Source organism: Polyodon spathula, chromosome 2 (assembly GCF_017654505.1).
Source record: "Polyodon spathula isolate WHYD16114869_AA chromosome 2, ASM1765450v1, whole genome shotgun sequence".
In the NCBI taxonomy this organism is placed as follows: Eukaryota; Metazoa; Chordata; class Actinopteri; order Acipenseriformes; family Polyodontidae; genus Polyodon; species Polyodon spathula.
The window spans coordinates 89770755-89791898 of record NC_054535.1 but is presented as its reverse complement, the minus strand read 5'-3'; the positions used below and the strand labels follow the sequence as shown (position 1 = coordinate 89791898).

At 35.3% G+C, this 21144-nt stretch overlaps 1 protein-coding gene across 1 annotated transcript in view; it reads left to right on the top strand.

Annotated features, from left to right (window-relative positions):
* Positions 1 to 21144, top strand: part of LOC121303422 (A-kinase anchor protein 2-like) — a 143892-nt gene that overhangs the window by 75594 nt on the left and 47154 nt on the right. Inside the window, exon 9 of the mRNA XM_041234128.1 lies at positions 3821 to 3906. Within this exon, the coding sequence (XP_041090062.1) occupies positions 3821 to 3906 (86 nt within the window). The remainder of the gene's footprint in view (positions 1 to 3820; positions 3907 to 21144) is intronic.

The following is a 21144-nucleotide window of genomic DNA, read 5'->3' as shown; positions in this document are numbered from 1 at the left end:
AAAGTGCTGCTCATATTGTTGCACTGTAATTAATATTTCCAAATATTTTCTGACTGCGCTTAACACACAATTATGTGATTGGCAGGACGGAGCTCAATACACCATGTCTTTAAAGTTATTTTCTCAATCATATAATTTGGTTCTAATTTATATAATGTAACAATATTGTAAGTGCATACAGTCTAGCTACAGTGTAATTTAAATAATGTAACAATATTGTAAGTGCGTACAGTCTAGCTACAGTGCAGGTAAACTCATTTTGAAGTGTATCCGTAAAAAGAAACCAAAAGTTGATGTTTTTCTTGTGTGTTAAAATACTTTACAAATGTTTACAAAAAAGCCACTGAGTATTACATGAGTGAGTATTGTGATTAGAACTCACAAGTGCTTTAATTGCACACTGTGTGTTGAACTTTTTTTCACTAAACTCCATGTGATTCCTTGATTTTCTTTACCAAAATTCCCAGTGTAAAACCATCCCCATAAATGTTGTGTAGGGCACAGTTTGCAAAATTAGACACACTGTCTGCGTAGCGCTTTGAAAGTGGGATTTGCAGCTTCACTAGTGTACTCTTCTGTCTGAGCAAAACAATGTGAATAAATGAACTTGCAATGGAACCGCTGTGCTTGTTGATTGGAAACTGCTGTACGTTTGTAACCTGAAGTGTATTTTTAATGCTGTTTTATTTGACTTTTTTTCTCTCTTTCTGATACAAACTGCCTACAGCCATGCTGTAACTGTGGCTTGTTCTCTGTATGGTATATCTAGTAAAATAAACTGCATTTTTCACTGTGTCTACCCACTTTGTCTATGTGCTCTGGTTCTTTCTAACTCACTTTGCAAGGACACTTTCCTTCTACTGCTGGGACATGTTGCATCCCTTTACATTTCTCAAGCACCACTAACTCCACCCTGGCCTATTATACATTAATACCTGCCACTACCCCATCTGCTTTCCATTTCATTATTATTTCTATGTGTATTACAGGTGCAGGAAATATTTTTTATGCCAGCTGGAGAGCTTAAATGGATAAAAATATCTCCATATATGAAGTTGTATTTTTTTTTTTTTAAATTTATTTACCTTGAATAACCCTATTTAGATACGTGGGTTTGGACAAAACATTAGTCCACGCCTGGCCATCACTGATCTGAGTCTGCAAGGTGTTTGATTTGTTCTGTTTGGATACATCACAATTCTTCAACAATTATTGCCTCTTATTCACTTAGGTAGGTTGGGGGTGGACTGCAGCAGTGAAGTAGGTTCTCATAATGGCTCACAGAGTGTCTGTGACTGTTCCCTGAATCATCAGTAATTTGTGTAGTCTTGGTCACAGCAGCACCTGCAGCTCTCTGTCAATGATGTTTTCTTGCCAATTGACTGAAACTGACTGGCAACAGGGAGATGTAGTTTTTGTATATTTCAAATAGCTGCTTATCTGAGGCAGAAAAGAGACTTGCCTAAAGTAACTGTTTAAAATGAATATAAGTTGTGATTCAAATATGAAACATACAGTCCCAGCATCCTAGGTACAGTCTTTATTATTTTTACAATGACTCTGTATTCATCTGCTCCTCCAATGTTGACTAAGCTAATTGATTTGTATAGAGTAACACAACTGGTATAACACAATGTCCCCTTGTTGGTGACCTTTCATTAATTAGACTTGCTTCCAGTGAAAGTGAGAGCCCCTATCTATTTTTGCGAAAGCCCACATGAAAGCTTTGCCAAGTTGGCAAAAGTTACCTGCAGTGTTTATTAAAAAAATTACATCCCACTGAAGTGGGACAACAAAAATGTACTGGTATCCCTAGGTATACCCTCAACACCGGGCATTACCAGGCATTATGGGATGTTTGTGTAATGGGGCCCAAGAAGTCAAGTTGAAAAGTCTGCTATGGTTTTTATAACTAATACCAAGCAAAATAAAATTAGTTCACCATTATTATAAAAAAAAAAAAAAGACACATCCTCAGCGAATAAAAACATAGAGCGCAAGTGAATTGTTTGAAAAAGTTCACAATAATATTTTTTATTTCAACTTTTACAATTCAAACTTAGTTTTCATTCATCCTGTTTTCAATGGGTGTTTGGGGGGTCTCCATGGTTACACCGGTGACCCAGCTCCTAAGTCTAATTTCTGAACTCTTCCCTAAAGCTTGGTTACACATTGTAAGAGAATAACTTTGCAACTTGGGGAAAATTTCCCTCATGTTCACACTAAATATAGTTCAAATTTACACTAACTGTAATTGCTTGGTATCAGATACTATTGTTTATGGCCTTTAGGAATACAGACATCCTCCCTCTTAGAAACCTCATGTGCCACTGTAATGCTCTACTACAGCATTGTAGCGCAGACAATAACTGCTGTTGGGATTTACCTGAGAAAGACAGGTAGACACCAGAATTAGCTCTCAGCTCTCAAACTCTCTCCCGCAGCCCCAGCCAGCCACTGCCCCACAGATTAGTACTACTACGACTCTCAGGCTGGCACGCACCAAAACATAGGAAATATTACCCATATCCAAGGAAATAGTTAGCTATACTGTTATAAACTGTTGTATAGTCTATTTACAATGTAAACGTGCCAGCCAGTCATAGGTATGTTTACACTGAGGAAAATGTGGGTAACCATGGAAATGTGTGTGCTTCAAACTTGTTTCGGTCATGTGGCTTTCACATAAATGTCATTCACTAGGTGGCACTGCTAAAGCTGACACACTCACACCTGGGGAAGTATTACTGACGACCCCAAAGCAGATCTATGTACAGTATCTGGATGAATGCAAACGATATACAGTACCACTGTATATAACAAGATGGAAAACAATTGAGATAGGCTCGCCAGTATCTACTGATGTCAAAAATCATGTTTCATTTTTGAGACAATTTGGTCAGTTCATTGAACTCCAGGTAATCCATGCATCACCAACTTTGTTTTCTTTACCTGCTCAGCACAGATGCAAAATTTGTATTTACTGTAACTATCCACTTATCCAAAACAGCTGTACAACAGTCATGCATAACAGATAAATACAGCTGAATATGATGCAACTTCATATGTTGCTACTCTTGAACAGCTTGTGCTAGTGTAGACAATACACACAGTAAGACCATACTGATTGGAAATGTTATTCAAATTAAGGTTCAAAAAGCTCACACTCCCAGATAAGCTAAACTGACCTTTATTGCTTTCTTTCTTTGGCAGACATCTGATTACCACACCTTGCACTTTCCAGGAGATATCCTCTGTGGGTCTCTTCATACTTTCAGTTTCAAAGTCTTTATTCTCTCAAGCAACTAATGTCTTTTATATGTGATAAAAGCACTTCAGCCAAAAATATTAGAAATCAGAACTGGTTAAATAATATTTAAGACTGACCTGAAAAGAACATGTTACCAGGATGCTTCAGAAAGTCTGCCAAACTTACAGCATTATATAAAACACACACACACACACACACACACAATTATACTCAAAAAAACTTTTGTATTTAAATTGAGTTTGAACGAATGCCAAAACCATTAATTTGATATCCAAAATGTATTCCAGCAAAGAGTTTAATTAAATATATTTATAACATGAAAGCAGAATTTGAATCTAATATAAAGTCCAAGCTCTTTAAAAAAAAAATAAACAAAGCAGCAGTATGCTGGGTTAATGTATCAGATTCCATGACTTGTTGAACAGAGTTTAACATGAGCACTCAATACTCATCTTCTGAAGCGCTACAGTATAATAAGGGTTTCAATGAGAAGCTGCTAGTATTAATATTACTGTTTTATTATGATGATATAATGGTATTGCATTATAGGTTCAGAGGCTGCCTCTCCTTTGCTGGTGATTGTGAAGAATGAATCTTTTATATGTGACCCTGCATTCCCACAACAGTCTTCTCTGGTAAGTGTTTGATTTATCAATTTTTTCATCAAATGGGATAAAGGAAAAACTATTTTCTTGAATTATTTGTATGATACTTGCTTTAACTGTCTCTTAGTTAGTTTGTATCCATCCATCACTGCTGTAATGCTAAATCATATTATTTATCACAAATCCCTACCCTTTGTTATCATTTCCCCTGCCTCACAGGTTTCTCATAACTAATTCAAAGAGATGCCTCGGAGACTTTACGATTTAGTTCAACACCATGCATACATTTCATTTGATATATATATATATATATATATATATATATATATATATATATATATATATATATATATATATATATATATATGTGTGTGTGTGTATATATATATATATATATATATATATATATATATATATATATATATATATATATATATATATATGTATATATATATATATTATATATATATGATATGAAAAATTTTAGTTCAAAAGACGTCATAGTCATCAGTTTCTGTATGTGTTCTTGCTGTAGTTTAGTATAGTAATGCATACTGTATAACACCCTGTAAAGCAAGAAATTGTTATTTTCCCAGTGAATAAAAGCTATAATCAGTCAAATAGATTTTACAGTGAAGGTTAATTAGTGGGACAGTGAAGAAGCCATTTTGGGAACACTAATGTTTATTTACACATGTTATATACAATAAACAAGACAGTTCTTGATTACTATTTACATTCCTGCAAAACGTTCCTAACTAGACATCAACTGAAGAGTGGTAATTGAATGCAGTTGGGGTTGACTGATAGGTTTTTACTTTATTTTAGTAGTAGTTCAGGTGTTAAGCATTGGGGCTCCAGTCCATAGATCTAGATTTACTGCAAATGCTATCAGTTGACATTAAATTAGGAAATGCCAGGCTGCATAGAAGGCCTACTGTGCAAGGGACTTCCACTTAGCATTGAATATCAACTACTTCAGCACAATTATTCATCAATAATGCTGGACAAATCCTTGCCAAGAGATCACTGTCTCACACATATACAGTTTTAAATAGTCATGCAATTTCAGAGCAACCATTTAATTCTCATTACACCATTTTATTAATTCAAGCTCATGGTTGGTGCCACAGTACAAAAATATTGTGAAGTTTCAAGCAAATTTCAATCGGCTTTGAAATATGATGCATTTTCTTGAACTACAGACTCATATTGCATCTGAAAATCAAGTGACATGCTAGGATTTCTTGCTACAGTTACGAATAACAGCTCTTTTCAAAACTGAAAGGCTATCGGAAAAAACAGCTCTTTCCTCAGCAGCAAAAGGGTATAAGGGTACTGAGTCATTTAAAGACACAGGAGCTTCAGTTTCAAGCATGGCTCTGTGGACTGAAAAACATCTTGCTATTTTGCATACTGTGTAGTTGTGACACACAACATAAAAGTGTCCAAGTATTTTAGGGAACTCACATCTCCAAAGATACATATTTCCAGAGATATTTAAAAAAAAGTATAACATACATGACTAATTATTTACCTTTAGGGAATATAAGTGCTGTTAACTCATTTCTATGACTTGGTTTGTGAGTTGAAATTCAAAGATAGTAGTTGTGATGTAATGTTGATGTTGTGTGTTAGTGTGTTTAATTATGCTGTGCTTTAAAGGGTTTATGCTGTGCTTTAATGGGATAAAGGTGACTGAAATGCGAAATAAAGCTGTGTGTTGATTTTTCTCGAAAACTAACCCCTGGAGCAGGCCACCAAAAATATCTGGAATTGTAAACAAACTTCTGCTAATCAGTAGTTTCTCTAAAATGCCTTTACCAGCCACATGCAACTTCCACTGTGACACCCTTGGTCCACTGAATGGTTCTTATTTGAGGCCATGGAAAACAATAGCAGGATGAGAGAGACTATTGTGCTGCTGAATGGGGCAGCTGTAACCTGACCTAACTCATTGTGTGGCTTTTCTCTGATCATTGCCTGGTTGCACTGCAATGGGAGAGAAACCTCTAGGGATACATGCTTCATTCATTATTCAGTGGCAGCAGTGCTCACAGAGAGAGAGAGAGAGAGAGAGAGAGAGAGAGAGAGCGCTAGCAAGCAGATTCAGTGTTATCTGGAGTCAAAGCTGCTGCAAACACCATCACCACACACACACAGCGGACAGAGGAAGGAGCTGTATCTAAGTTGAAGACTGTACTTCCAGACCTGCAGAACTGACTTTTACAGTTTATAACTGGAAGGAACCTTTTACAGCACTGAGGAAACAAGGACTCTCCTTTGCGTACCTGTCTGGGAATCACATAGTGAGGTATGGTGCAGTAGTGATATGATGCTTGGGTAATTGGTGCTGGAGGGATTACTATTGAAAATAACTGAAAATGTGTTCGTAACGCATTTAAGGGCTACAGGTTGTGCTGTAGTCTTACCAGTATAAAATATTTTCTGAAAGAGCAGATTAAGTTCTGAAATACTAATAAGGGACTGAGTAAAGTTAGATGTGTTTGCTGTAATGTATAGCAATATCTATGCATGCAATTAGGTACAATACAGAAACCAATACAGTGTCTTTTTATATCAGTGTGCTTAATATGGTTGCATATTACGCACACTGATATAACTATTATTTTATGATAGATTTTGTCAATCATGGCATACAAGGGAAATCTGATCATATTGGTCACCAGTTTCAGGAGACTGCAGAGGTTTTGTGAAGCATAAGCATAAGTTTCCTGCAGTTGAAGCTATATTGTCCCATACTGGTAAAGATATACACAGCTGGTATCATAATACCAGACTTGCATTTTAGTTTATGCTGGCAGCTGCATTGTTACTTTGGTTCCATGATGGAGTTTCACATTGGCCACAACTTATCAACTTTTAAAGGGGCAACTTTCACAAGGAGGCTTGGTGGTCCAGTGATTAAAGTCTCTGATAAAATGCGTCTGTTAAATGTGTAAATACTAATAATAATAATAATAATAATAATAATAATAATAATAATAACTGTAACTGCCGACTCCCCAGTATCCCAAGACAGTTAAAATTGATACATATGTATGCTATATTTTTAAACCAGTATCAGATATTTGCTCAGGTATTCATATGCACTACTTTCTATGGGTGTAACAGTTATGATTCAGTACCAGGATATGTGTCTTGGTTCATAATAATTTTTCGAATCACAGCAATTACTGGGCTTGTGGCTGGTCCTTGACTACCAGTGAAACAGTTAATTGGGACCATCAATCGGTTAAAAAATTGAAGCTATTTTTAAAAAAGAGTTTAGGCTACAACAGGGGTGCGGCACAGTATTAACAAGGATCAGTGGTAATGAAATGGTATTGGGGTGCTGGAACTTTCTAGTTTGTCAATAATGTTACCAACCAAAGCTCCTTTTTAAAATTCTGGCAGTTGGTAGTATAGAACTGCAGCTACCTTAATTCTCCCTAACACTAAAGCAAATGCTATATATTGACACAGAGGATGAGCCCATGCCTGTCCCACAAATCCAGTTTTCTCAACCTTGTTTTAGTTGAGAAAGTTAAGTTAATTTGAATGATTTGTCCTAAAGCTCAGTACTGAATATATAATTTATAGTGCACATCTATTAAGTTGACACTAAGTACCATTCATTTTCACATATGATTAAATGCCTTCCTTGCATGCAGTTGCTACAGTATATTGATTCTACTGTACAGTATTATGTGATGAAGGCTATAAAGGATTGTCTTTCTATACCCACAGACTGGCATTTCATAGGGCAGCATAGGCTTGTATATTTAATGTAGTGAGGTATTGATGTTCTTCATTGACTGTGGTTGTAATGGAATTTATGATTGTGGCAATAGTGGAAAGTCAATGGCAATGTATGTAAAGTATATGGTTTAATTTGAAAAAACTCTCCCCCAGAGTGCAAATCAATAGCAACTGGTCAATTAATTACAAATCGGTCACAGACTATGTTTCATCTTGGGAAGTTTATGCACAATAGCATTCCTCTCTAAACTGTTGATAAAAAGAGGCGTCTAGTTAATCAGTTGACATTGGTGTAATACCAATGTTTGTGCTTGGTTTTGCCCAAAAGACTACACATGCATTCTTGTACAGTTTTGTAGCAGTAATTTACTGTAGCATTTCTGCCTGCATGGGTTCAATGAAAGAGACTGCAATGGATCGATAATCAAAAGAGATCTTTAATTCCTAACAACCCTTAAAAGGACAGCACAGCACATCTTCTCGAAAGAGACTAGGGAAACAAGCCACTGACAGGAAGCACAGAGGGGAGGGGGCACACACGGACTTAGCTGCAACATGACAGTGACTGTCCTACATTCAACAAACAGACACAGGGGGTCAGAGGAATAACAACAGAAACAAAACTCTTGAATTTAGCACAATAACATTCATAAATTTTAATAGAGAACTGGGGAACGGGTCACTGCAACAGCGTGAGTACCTTCCCATAGTCCTTTGCTCCGGCGCATGCAAATGACTCTCTTGCAAGAGTCCCGAAGCAGTCCGACAGAGGGTGGTAGCTAGAGCTTCAGGCCCAGTCCATTACCCTATATATATATATATATATATATATATATATATATATATATATATATATATATATATATATATATATATATATATATATATATATTCCAGGTCAGAATCTAGTTAATATCTGTTGACACTGTTATACAGATAATGTCTAGACCACTATGAGATACTGGATCACAAAGATTTTTTTTTGGTTTGTTTGTTTTGTGGCATGGAAGTCAAAATTACACAGTGGACACGGAAAGTCAACTATAATTAATAATTAATTACATATGCATATACTTCTTAAATATAGGTCTTTATTTTAGAAGGGGCTGATTGACGTGCAGTCTGAATCATTTTTTTAATTTTCAATTAAGCAAGAGAATGGCTTTTGCTTTTGATAATGGGGATAAAACACTGCGGCATAAAATGGCAGGCTCTAAGAAAAAATATTGGCTAGTGATTTTTCCTGCAGTATCTGTAACAGAATTGCTAACTAAGAAAAGCAAACTCAATTATATATTTTATTTTCTAAAATTTAAAATGTTTTTATTGTACAATAAAAGTAAATTTGATTATACATATTCATATTTTACTTAGAAGTGACATACCAGACATTTTATTTGTAATGCAAATGTTAATTAATGAGATCCATAACCCAAATTGTACTCAATGAGGTATTTCTTCTTCTTTTTTTTCTGAAACTTCCTTCCTGCAGTAAAAAAAAAAAATGGAGATTTAATGTGAAAAACTCTATAATGTAGGAACAGGGGCACTTAACCTGATCTTTCTATACCAAGACTTCTACAGTAACAAAAGGCACACTTAAGAAAATGGCTTTTTAATGATTCTCAATTGAGAACAGCATGTTCCATTTTAGTGATCCCCAGATATACCAGATGTATTCCTTTTGAGCTCACCTTTATTAGTCTACTTATAGCACTGCAGCTACTCACAGTGGTTGGTGATAAAATGCACTATCGCTGATATATCTGTGCGAGACAGAATACTGCTAACTGTAGTTCTGTATGTATCCTCAAAACAGGAGCTTACAATGACTTTAATAACTCAATCAAAAATTGTTAAATTTACCTCACTTTTAATTCAAATGGTAATTGCAGATTTACCTAATAAATTATGACCTTGATTAGCACTCATTTTGCACTACGTTACCTGAGATAACACTATGTAGTCCACGATTACTGCTAATTAGGATCTATGAAACCAGTCATTATTTTTTAACCTAAGGTTGAATGGACCTATGTGTCCCAGAAATAGATTATGATAAATATCTGTGCAATGAGATGCATGAAACAGGGTTTAAAATGTACTGACAGGTTGGATCTGGTCATCTAAATTGCCAGCTTCCTCTTGATAGTTGAGTCACTTTCAAATGTATTTCAAGAAGAAACTGCTTGAACAACAATCACTCAATTCCTTGTGTACCTTAAAGGGTTAAAGTTTTGCTTATCCTCTTCAGCATCTCTGACAATTACACCCATTATCTTGCCAGTGAGCTTTCTGCAGTTTAATAATATAAATGTAAAACAGCTTAAGCATTAATCAACACATTTCCAATCATATCGTGGAATGCTTTTCCTGTTATTATGTTTCCATCCCTACAGTTTTCACAATAGGCTTTAATATGGTAGAAAGAGTAGGCTTGAGCTAGACTCTACTTTTTGCCTTCATGAAACACATTGCACACAATTGTTCCTTATCTCCTATAAAAACACAATAGACATGCTATTGTGTTTGTTGTATTTATACTCAGCTGGTGTGAAGGCAAATTATTGTTTTACTGGACTAGGTCCCTAGCTATGTGCATTAACCAATCAATATATTTATATGAAGCAGTCTGGCAGGCACCACTGTTCCATCTATAGACATAGACCACCCGCTGCTATTCCAATACTAAGTGTGCCAGTTTTTTTATTAACTTGTTCATTTAGGACATAGGGAAGGAGTCGATAAAACTAAATCCTCAACCTCAACCTCAATATCAACCTGAACGGGTGAATTTCAAATTGTATATCAGACCATGAGACTAATATATAATTAGTTAATCTGTTACAGTCCAAGCTGCTTATATTAAGTCATAATGAATATACAGTACAATTACAGTACACTTTAAGCACTGTAAACAATGAAAGGCTTCATAAATCATCCATACCAGAACCATAAAACAAAGTGTCACTATTATTATTTTGTTTTTCCCTATGCTTTCATGATGCTGCAACTGTTAGAATATTCAGTGCATTCTGTCGACACAGTAAAAGTTCTTATGTGCTGAATAACACCAAACTGACACAGCCTTCAGCTGCCAACATCACATTCAAACAGAGACAGGCAATGAAAAAGCATTAAACTTTCAAATATCTTTTTTTGTTTGTTTGTTTGTTTTATCTCATTCAGTTGAATTTATGTTTTTTGATGAAATAGTATCCAGAGATGATAGACAAAGAGAAGATGTGATACCTTTTATTGGACTAACTAAACAATAATTAATCTCAAGCTTTCAAGACCTTAAAGGTCTCTTCTTCAGGTGAAAATATTTAAAATGACAGTAGAGTACATAGTTATTAGGGTCATTATACTGAAGACGCTGACTCAGCAAAAACATCACTATCGTCGCAACACTTCTGAGTATTTAGGAACGCTTTGTACCATATATTTTCATTAGTCTGTAATCCATCTAAAATAAATATATGGATTACAGACTAAAATATATATATATATATATATATATATATATATATATATATATATATATATATATATATATATATATATATATATATATAATTAGATTTATTTTTGTATTCCTAGTATGAACGGATGGTATTTAATTTTTATATACAAACAAGGTATTCCCGACCCGTATTTTAATATGAATTAGGTTATTTGCATTTGGAACAAGAATTTCTCAGGCTAAAATACAACTACATGGAAACAAACACAACCCAAAAGTACTACCAGTGAGAAAAATGTGAGACTTGTGTTTCTTTTTTCATAGAAATTGCCCCATTATTACTGTGACTGTTTTTAGAAGTTTATATCTTGGGCAAATATCAGAAGCAAGTTTCACATACTCACACCCTCAGGTACTGTTTAATGTTTTGCTAGTGTGGTTTTACAGTATATTATACACCCACCCTTCAATTGCCCCTCGCTATACTGCGGATTCGAATATATCGCGGTCCTGGAGTTGGCTCCCCATTATCTAACTGCATATGTCTTAGCTGCACTATACATACAGGCACATAGAATTACTGTTAGTTTTATTTCGTACTGCACATCACAAACTAAAATATACATAACAAATAAAATCAAAGCATTAATATCATACTGTTATCATATAAACAAGTATTGCACAATAATACAAAGCAAATTAATCAACTACTTGCTGAAGCGGTTTTTATTTTAGCCAACGAGGTGTTCATGTGTGGCAGCAATGCACTAGCAAAAGTCACAGGGCAGTGACGTCTGCTCCCTAACAACAAACCTCCTATGTTGTGAATAGATTCTTTCAATGCAGCGGGTTTGTGCGTTTGAAAAAGGAGAGGAAGACTCATGAAATTAATTGGAGACTGAAGTTGATGAGAAGCAATTACCCTCCGCGGTACGAATTAAAATGGTGTGCTGCTTTTTATATGAAAAATGAGAAAAAGCAGGCTGCGTAGAGGACTTATATTGGACCCTGACGCCCCCCGATAAAACGAGGGAGTGGTTGTACAGTATTTATTATTAGCCTATTTGTTTTTCTATGGGTTTGTTTCTATATCGTGGCCCTCGATATTTAGAGGATTTATATTGGACCCCGACATCCGCAACATATCGAGTTGATGGTGTACCTATTTTATTAATTTACAAATGAGTGGCTGTATATCTCTAAATGAGAAACATTTGTTAATATATTTATACTAGAAAAAGAGTATAGAGCTAATAAGAATGCTCATGAAACTTAGGCCCTGTCCACATTGTGCATTTAAACCATATTAGTTGCCTTTAAACTGGCTTAAAAAACACCTCGGGGTAGTCTCGAGTCTGGTTCTAAATTAGATTGCATCAGGTAATGCGGCTTGTCAGAAGTGTGGACGCTGTAATACCAAACTACATCTTTTTGTGTGTCCTCCAATATCCCAAAATGATTTCTGATATGTTTTAGCACATGGACATTACAAATACAGTACTCAGAACAGGCGCCTGAAGGAGCTGAGAATGACTCTCAATACTGCTGTACCATATACAATTTCTGAGGCTTGTTGTAAAATGTTGGCTCATGGAGCGATGTGATCAGATGCCGAAATCGAGGCACATTAATATCTGCAGTGAAAAAATCGGTCAAGGTTCATAGTTCAAAATGAAACACCCACATTATGACAAAATGCGCCTTGTGTTTTTAAGAGACAAAGCCATAATGTTCATGATAAGAAGTGCTATGTCTTAAAATACAGTGCATCAACTACATGGTGGGATAATATCAAGCCCGACTAAACATGAAATGGTACCTTAGTATGGACGCTTTGAGCTTGATTAAAATATTTTTAAGTATGGTTCTTGAGAACCATTATCTAGTGTAGACAGGGCCTTAGTGGCGGCAAAGATTTGAAAACCAAAGGATTTGAATAAAGCCTGAGCAGAGAACTATGAATGTGTTTACAAAAATAATGCAATCATGATTGAAAGTTTAAGGTGTAAATTGTACAAATGTAAATCACCAGGCCATGGATGTTAGTTCAGCACCTCGTTCAAATGGAGTAAGAGTCAGTTTTCAAAAAGCAATACATTTGACCTTCTTGAATGGTCAATTGATATATAGTATCTGGAATGTAACTTAGGCAAAGAGAACAAATGGCCTTGAAAGTGAAATTCTGAGCAAGCTGATTACGCATACTATCAGTGACTTCCTCAAAAGCTTAGGAAAGGGGAAGTTTCCTTTCCCACCCTAACCGCTGCTAGCCAGCAGTGGATACAGAAGGAGAATATGGGTTTTCCAGTGTAATCTTTGAAAAATAAGTAAATCCTCATGAAAGAAAGACATTCCCAGAGTTTGTTTTTAAGATATGAAAACAGGAAGATATTAAAAAAAAGTCAAAAACTACTTTCTGTGGAATAGAACACTTATCAAAAGAATATTTGTGTATCATTTCCAGTGGACTTACTGTAGTCCTACTGTAGGCGTTGTTGTGATGATCCGTATATTAATAAGGCATTATAGAGCAAATGGACTAATAATTGGAAAACAAATACTAATAACTACGAGGACAGGTATAAATAATATCTTCAATATGTAATAAATTAAAAGAGGATTTGATTGGTATTTATAAAATCCTAAATGGTAGAAATAGTTTACCTTTTAAGAGTTATGACAGAGTTTGACCACAGGGCACAAATAGAAGTGGATAGTTACAATGATTCCACAATGGAAGCCTGGAAGAACACTGTTTACAAGTAATTAAAGCATGGTATTGTGTAACAAGTAAAACACAGGTATCGTTAAAAGAAAACATGACACTGCCATAGGGCTCGTGGTATGCTAGCAAGAGATAAGCCCTGATGTGCTGAACAGACCCTTCTCCATTACTTCTTATGTTCTACTTTTATCTTGACATACTTTCAACTGGTATTGTTCAACCAAGATTAACCGAGAATAGATTTAGTCCTAAATTACACAGTATATGCATTAGTCCTCTCCACTTCTACCTGTGATTAATAGGATCATGGTGACAGTTCATCCATTTAGAAAACCAAGGTTTATTTTTAAACAGAGTACTGTAGAAATAACATTGTACTAATTTTGCAACACTTATAAATAGCTATTCTGTACAATGTCAGCACTTTGAGGGTTAAAGTACCTTTGATAGCTTTCTGATAACACAGAGACCAATTGTGATCTTACAGTGGAGCTTTCTGCTCAGAAACCTTTTTTGCAAAATGTTTCACATAGAAATAATAGTCTTCCTTAGTTTTGGATGAATAACTTAATGCATTCTTTTCTTACTTGAGACTGACATTTAACTGCCCCAGCCAGATGTTTGAAACGCTAAATTTGACATCTGAGATGGCTGACTGAAACATTAATGTGAAAAAAAAGTGTTTAATTGCCGTCTGGACTACTGTATAAGATGATATTTTTGTTTAGCTAACACATGTTCAATGTATTTTTTTTATTACATTTCTAATTCGTTTTTTTGTGCTGAGTAAATGATTTAGCTTATATTTTGAATCAAAGTGGGCATTAAACTTTAAAACTGTTTAGTAATTAGATTTTGTTTAAAAAAAATGCAATTTAACATCAAGTAACCTTGAGCATGGATAAAATGATATTCAACATTATCATTTTTATCCACATGTCCTTGAAGATCTGAGTCAGACTGAGACGAGATTTAGAGGACATTGCATCCTGTAAATATACACAGCACTGTAAATACATCTCATTCTTATTCAAGTAAAAACCAACTAAGCTACAGTGCCTCGAAATTAAAGGACCTGCACTGAATGCACAAATACAATTGTTCCAGACTACAATAACCGCTATCAGACCTAAACATATGACCTAGCTAAACTACATTAGGGGCGTCTTGTTCTTCTATTTATTTGAAATTTCTAGTGCTACAAAAATACATTAATCTTACAGTCATTTTCCAGTTTTTGCACCTGTTACCATCACAATGCAATAGCAGTGCCAGAATAAAATTAAATAAACAACCAAGTACGACTTCCAACGGATTCGGTATATAAACACTTCCTCACTTCGGATAGTTGTACAAATTTGCCCACAACAAGGCCTCTGATGGTACTTGGCTATTCTATAAACAACAGGTTTTCTTTCTGTTTTTATTTTTTCTCAAGGGCAGTCACATTTTCTAAAAGAGTAAGTATTCATTCAATGGCATGATTGCATGCCCTACCTGTAAGAATGAGTTTTAAAAAATGCTGGACAGCATGTATTAAAAAAAAAAAAACAGGACAGCTTGCCCTTCTGGGCAATCTCTAATGGATGTTTGAGTGATGCACAATCATTAAACCAGGAGTGCTTTAATCATTCACACCTCCCGGGCTGGGAATTCTCTTTTGTGTGTCCAAGGACAGCTTTTTAAACTAAAATAATTGACCCAAAAGCTACTTTGTTTAAAACTTATTGTGAAAGTCAACCCAAGTAAACTTCACAGTTTTCCAGTTCACTAGAGGAGTGATCAACTCACACCCTCTGACAACCAAAGAGGTTGCCCTACTCCTGTAAACACATGTAAAGTAGAATGGTAATGTAAGTCATTCATAAATACATCCTCTGCAGTCCACACCATGGATCCTAAGAATCTTGATTTATTTTCCTTCTAATCAGCATTTCCTTCTGTCAGCATTTTTTTCCCCCACAGGTTGGATGTATACCTGTTTACATTGGGAATGCACCGGACTGTGATTCCTAAATGAAGATATCACTGGTAGCAAGCTGGAAGGAAACTCATAATTCGATCCTGTGTCAAAGGCAGGAAGAAATCTAACAAAACATTCCCAAACATAAAACAGCCCCAAGATTCAAACAAAAGAGAAGGGGGGAGGGGGCACTCAGGAAAAAAAAAGCTAATAAAAATGAGGTGCTGACGCCTTGTTAGACTTGTGTTTAGTTTACGTGCCCTGAGAATTCTTGTCGTGCCAGAGTTGCCTAATTGCAGTCTGTTGCTGATTCTAGTTCAGAACAGAACAACCTATTCCTAAAAGCAGTTATTCCTCATAATACTGAAAATTAGTTATTGCTGATATTGGGTGATGTTCACAAGGGACTGGATTTAGTTAGCTTTTGCTGCAAAGCAAAGTTTGCATCACTTTTTTCTAAAGCTATTCAGAAACAAGTTGAGATGCAAATAGCCCACTAAAAAAACATGGCGGTTTTTGTTTTGATTTTAAACATTAATACATCAAGGGGCTCCCAAGTGGCACATCCAGTAAAGCACATCAGCAACCCCTGTGGCCAATAGGGCATCTGTGGTTCTGCAGTGGAGTCACCAAATCTGTGTTGTCCTCCAGCGCTATAGGTCTGGTGGCCTCTCTGTGGATCCGTAGTGGCAGATGGATGGGTTGCGAGCGGAGAGCCAAGGATATAGATAATAATTGGGCACACTAAATTGGGGACAACTAAATCTTCAAAAAGCCCCCCAAAAAAATCCATTAACACATCAGTAAATCCAACACAGAAACATACAAAAGAAAAAAAGTACTTTATCCTTTTAAGAAGTTTGTCAAGCATGCTAGTGTATTTCCAGTATATCAAGTGTTATTTCCTTCTTTTGGAATGTCCTTGGAGTTCCCTTCATGTTTTCCTTCTAAATAACACCGCCCATGCTCGCTATCACTTGCTTTTAGAAACAAAACTGAATCTGGCAATCCAGAGGTGTATACAGCAGACTGTTAGAAGTATTTTCAAATCAATTAAAATATTTTGTTGTGTTTTTTAACTTTAATGTACATACTATATATATATATATATATATATATATGTTGGTATTTTGTTAACAAGAAACAGTGTAGCACCAAACATAACAGAATCATGTCAATTACTTTGCGGAAAACTGTAGATTAGAGATACTTATTTTTTTTAAAAAGACTAGTTATTACCTGATGATGACTTAAATGAGGCTCCAGTAGGGTTTCCTTTACCTACTGAACCTACCATAGCTATCCTTTAATGAACAGTGTGAAACTGACTGACAGGATTCGTAGATTCTCCTGAACTGGTCTCTCTCGAAGGCGATGAATATTGAGTAAAATGTCTAAAATATTAAACTGATTATTTCTATGGACTTGAACTCGTCAGTATTTTTTTGTTTTGTTTTGTTTTTTTAAGGCCTGCACAACATACTGCAATAATTACTCACCTTTTAGAGGAATTTGTTTTGCACCAACCTGTGTTCTTTATTAAAACATCATGAAACCTTTAAATTGTACAACAAATGGTAAACTTGTTCATTTCATTTGATAACTTTCAGTGTATTGTTTTTGTTTTGTTTTGTTTTTTGCAGTCACAGACAAAAGTATTTTGGCAGTGTAAAAAAATGAGAAAAACATAGAAAGTGATATAATTTCTATAATTTCTAATTGTTCTGTTGAAAGATATAAATGAAAGTAGAGATTCAGCTTTATAATAAAACAGCAAATTATTACATAACATTTATTACTTTAACATGCAAAAACTAATTTTATACTTTGACAAGTATTTGGGCAATCAATATATTTAGTATGAAACCCATTCATTGTTAATTATTGACAATTATCATGATTGAAAAACAACACCTGATGAGAATTATATAATAAATAAATACACAATCAAGTGCTGAAAAATAAATTGGAAATTTGTGATTGAAAAAAGCAACAGAAATGGTTCAAACTAAAGAGTACAGCAATGATTTCAAAATGGCAGCAATACAACTAAATGAAAAAGGAGAATCTACCAGAAAAATAACAGAAAGACTCGGTTTACCAAAAAGCACTGTGTGGGCTATTATTGACAAACGCAGGAGAACAGGAACTACTGCAGATAGCTCCAAGTGTGGAAAACCAAGATTTCTTCAAAATCTGGAAGAAGAAATGTTCAACAGCCCAGCAAAATCCTCGGATTACTGCAAAAGGTTTGACACAAGAATTGAGAGAAGATGGTCAAGAAATTCATGAGCAAACAATTCAATGATCCCTTAACAAGATGAATGTCCATGGGCGAAAACCAAGATGCAAACCTTTGTTAAAAACAATACAATAAAGAAGGCGATTGGAGTTTTCCATGAAAACCATATTTTATGGTTAGACGAACCCAAAATATAACTTTTTTCACCCAGAAAGCAACAATATGTTTAGATGAAGAGAAGAATTTACAGAAAAGTTAATCAGCCCAGTGTTAAACATGCTGGAGGTTGTGTGATGGTATGGGCTTGTTTTTCTTCCTCAGGCACTGGCAACTTTTGCATTGTAGAAGGATCAATGAATGCTCCAAAATATCAAGAAATTTTGCGCTCTCATTTGTTACTCAGTGCTAGAAGGCTTATTGGACAGAAGTTTGTATTCCAACAGGATAATGACCCCCTAAGCATTCTGAGAAGTCTACAAAGGAATTTCTGAAAAAAAGGAGGATTACATTTATGAATTGGCCATCTCAGTCCCCAGATTTGAACCAATCGAGATATTGTGGATTGACTTGAAGGATGCTGTTGCAAAATGGAAGCCAATGTCGATTGTCGAACTCAAAGCTATATGAGTTGAAGAATGGGCAAAAATATATCTGGAAAAGTGCCAGGAACTGGTTTCAAAATGCAAAGAAAGACTATGATTTGCAAAAGAAGCAAAGGGTGGGCACACAAAATACTAATGTAAGGGTGCCAAACTAATTTGGTCAAAATATGAAATTAGTTGTTGCATGTTATTTTTCATTTTATGCATATTCTCTAATAATTTGTTTTATTGTAAAGCTGAATCTCTAATTTATATGTTTCAGAAAGACAATTTGAAATTATTTGAAATAGAGAAATCACTTTCTTTGTGGTTTTTCTCTTTTTTTAATTTTTTTTAAGTGCCCAAATACTTTTGCCTGCGACTGTGTGTGTGTGTTTATATATATATATATATATATATATATATATATATATATATATATATATATACACACTGCTGGTCTAGTAACTTCCAAACAAAAACTAAGCACGTATATTAATAGGGATTAAAACAATTTACGGTAAAATGGGCTTCAATTAGTACTGAGGATACTTGGTTTTAATTTATTTAACAAACAAAAAGAGAACTATGAAAAGGCTAATTTAGATGCCACAATGGATTAGAATTACAGAGCATGATATACATAAGAACATAAGAAAGTTTACAAATGAGAGGAGGCCATTCGGCCTATCTTGCTCATTTGGTTGTTAGTAGCTTATTGATCCCAGAATCTCATCAAGCAGCTTTTTGAAGAATCGCAGGGTGTCAGCTTCAACAACATTACTGGGGAGTTGGTTCCAGACTCTTACAATTCTATACGAAATAACTTATTTCATTTCTTTGAGTACTATTGGGAGGATCTCATCCGGCCCAGGGGATTTGTTTATTTTAAGAGCTCCTGGTCCCTTTAACACTTCTGCTTCGGTTATGCTAAAGTTATTTAAAACTGGATAGGAATAGGTTGACATGGGGCATGTTGTCCGTATCCTCCTTTGGAAAAACTTTGCCGTTTGTATCTCTTAGACATTTAACCTTCTCTTTGAATGTTCTCTTGCTGTTGTAATATTGGAAAAATGTTTTGGAATTGGTTTTAGCCCCCTTAGCAAGGTTTATTTCTATCACTCTCTCTTGGCCTTTCTAACTTCCTTTTTGACTTGCGTTTGTAGTTCTGTGTACTCTTTCTGTGTACTTTGTTTTTGGCCCCTTTTAAATGCTCTGTAAAGTGCCTTTTTGCTGTGAATATTTTTCATAATTGATCTATTAAACCATTTTGGCAATTTAGTTTTAGATTTAGATGTGTCTACTTTTGGGATGTAATTGTTTTGTGCTTCTAGTACTACATTTAAAAAAAAAACAGACATCGTTTTCTGTGGATTTTCTCTATTTTACTTCAATCTACTTCTGTTAGTCTCTGTTTCATACCTTTATAGTTTGTCTTTCTAAAATTGTAAACCTTAGTTTTAGTCATTACTTTTTGGGTTATAAAAGCACTTCAAATGAGACTATGTTGTGGTCTGAGTTTGCCAATGGTTCTCTGACCTCTGTTTTAGTTATTCTGTCTGCTATTTGAAAAGACTAAATCAAGGCATGCCTCCCATCTAGTCTGTGCCTTGACAAATTGCGTTAGGAAGCAGATGTTTGTCATTTCCACCATTTCAGTTTTGTCTGTCGTGCCACCACTGAGTTTTCCCATTTTATATGGGGGAAGTTGAAATCCCCCATTAGTATGGCGTCTCCTTCGCTACACGCATTTCTAATGTCATTGTATAGCAGATTATTTTGCTCGCCGTCTGAATCTGTAGCATGCTCCTATTATTATGCCCTTTAAATTTTTGTCTGTTGTTCTGACCCATATTGATTCCGTTTTGTTTTCTTTGTCCCGATTTTAACACCTGGGCTTCACGACTGTTTCTTATGTGTAGCGCTACCCCTCCACCTCTTCTGTCATGCCTGTCTTTCCTATACAGTGTATACCCACAAATATTATATTCGTCCCTATCACTCTCAGACAACTAAGTTTCTGTAACACCTATCACGTCATAGTTACTTGTTTATGTTGAACGAAGCAGGTTTTATATCTAATAGTACATTATTCAGCCTAGGTGTTATTGAAACCATGCCAGTTTGAAGATGATCTGGTTAATTTGTGAGTCTCGCTCTCAAAATATGCCTGTGTGCTCAAAATTTCACTCCACATCTTAAAACCACCACATATTGTAGCACAATGGGCAGACACAGTTTGGTCTCAAAAGGACAGGCAATGTTTTTTTTATAAGCATGAAGACTGAAGTGCTCCATTACCCTCTGAGAGTTTGATATCTCCAGTTTAAAGCATACTCACAGGGGAATGTGCATTGCTTGTGCTTGTCTAGGTGATAAATACTGTTGGGTCTCTTGCGCTGCTGATGTAGCACCTGACACACAAGGACACCTACCCACATAACTAAAGGTTTTATGGCACCATTCTTTGCGGTATAGTTGGAAAAAGTATACCCCCTTTATTGTATTACTATTTATAACTACCATATA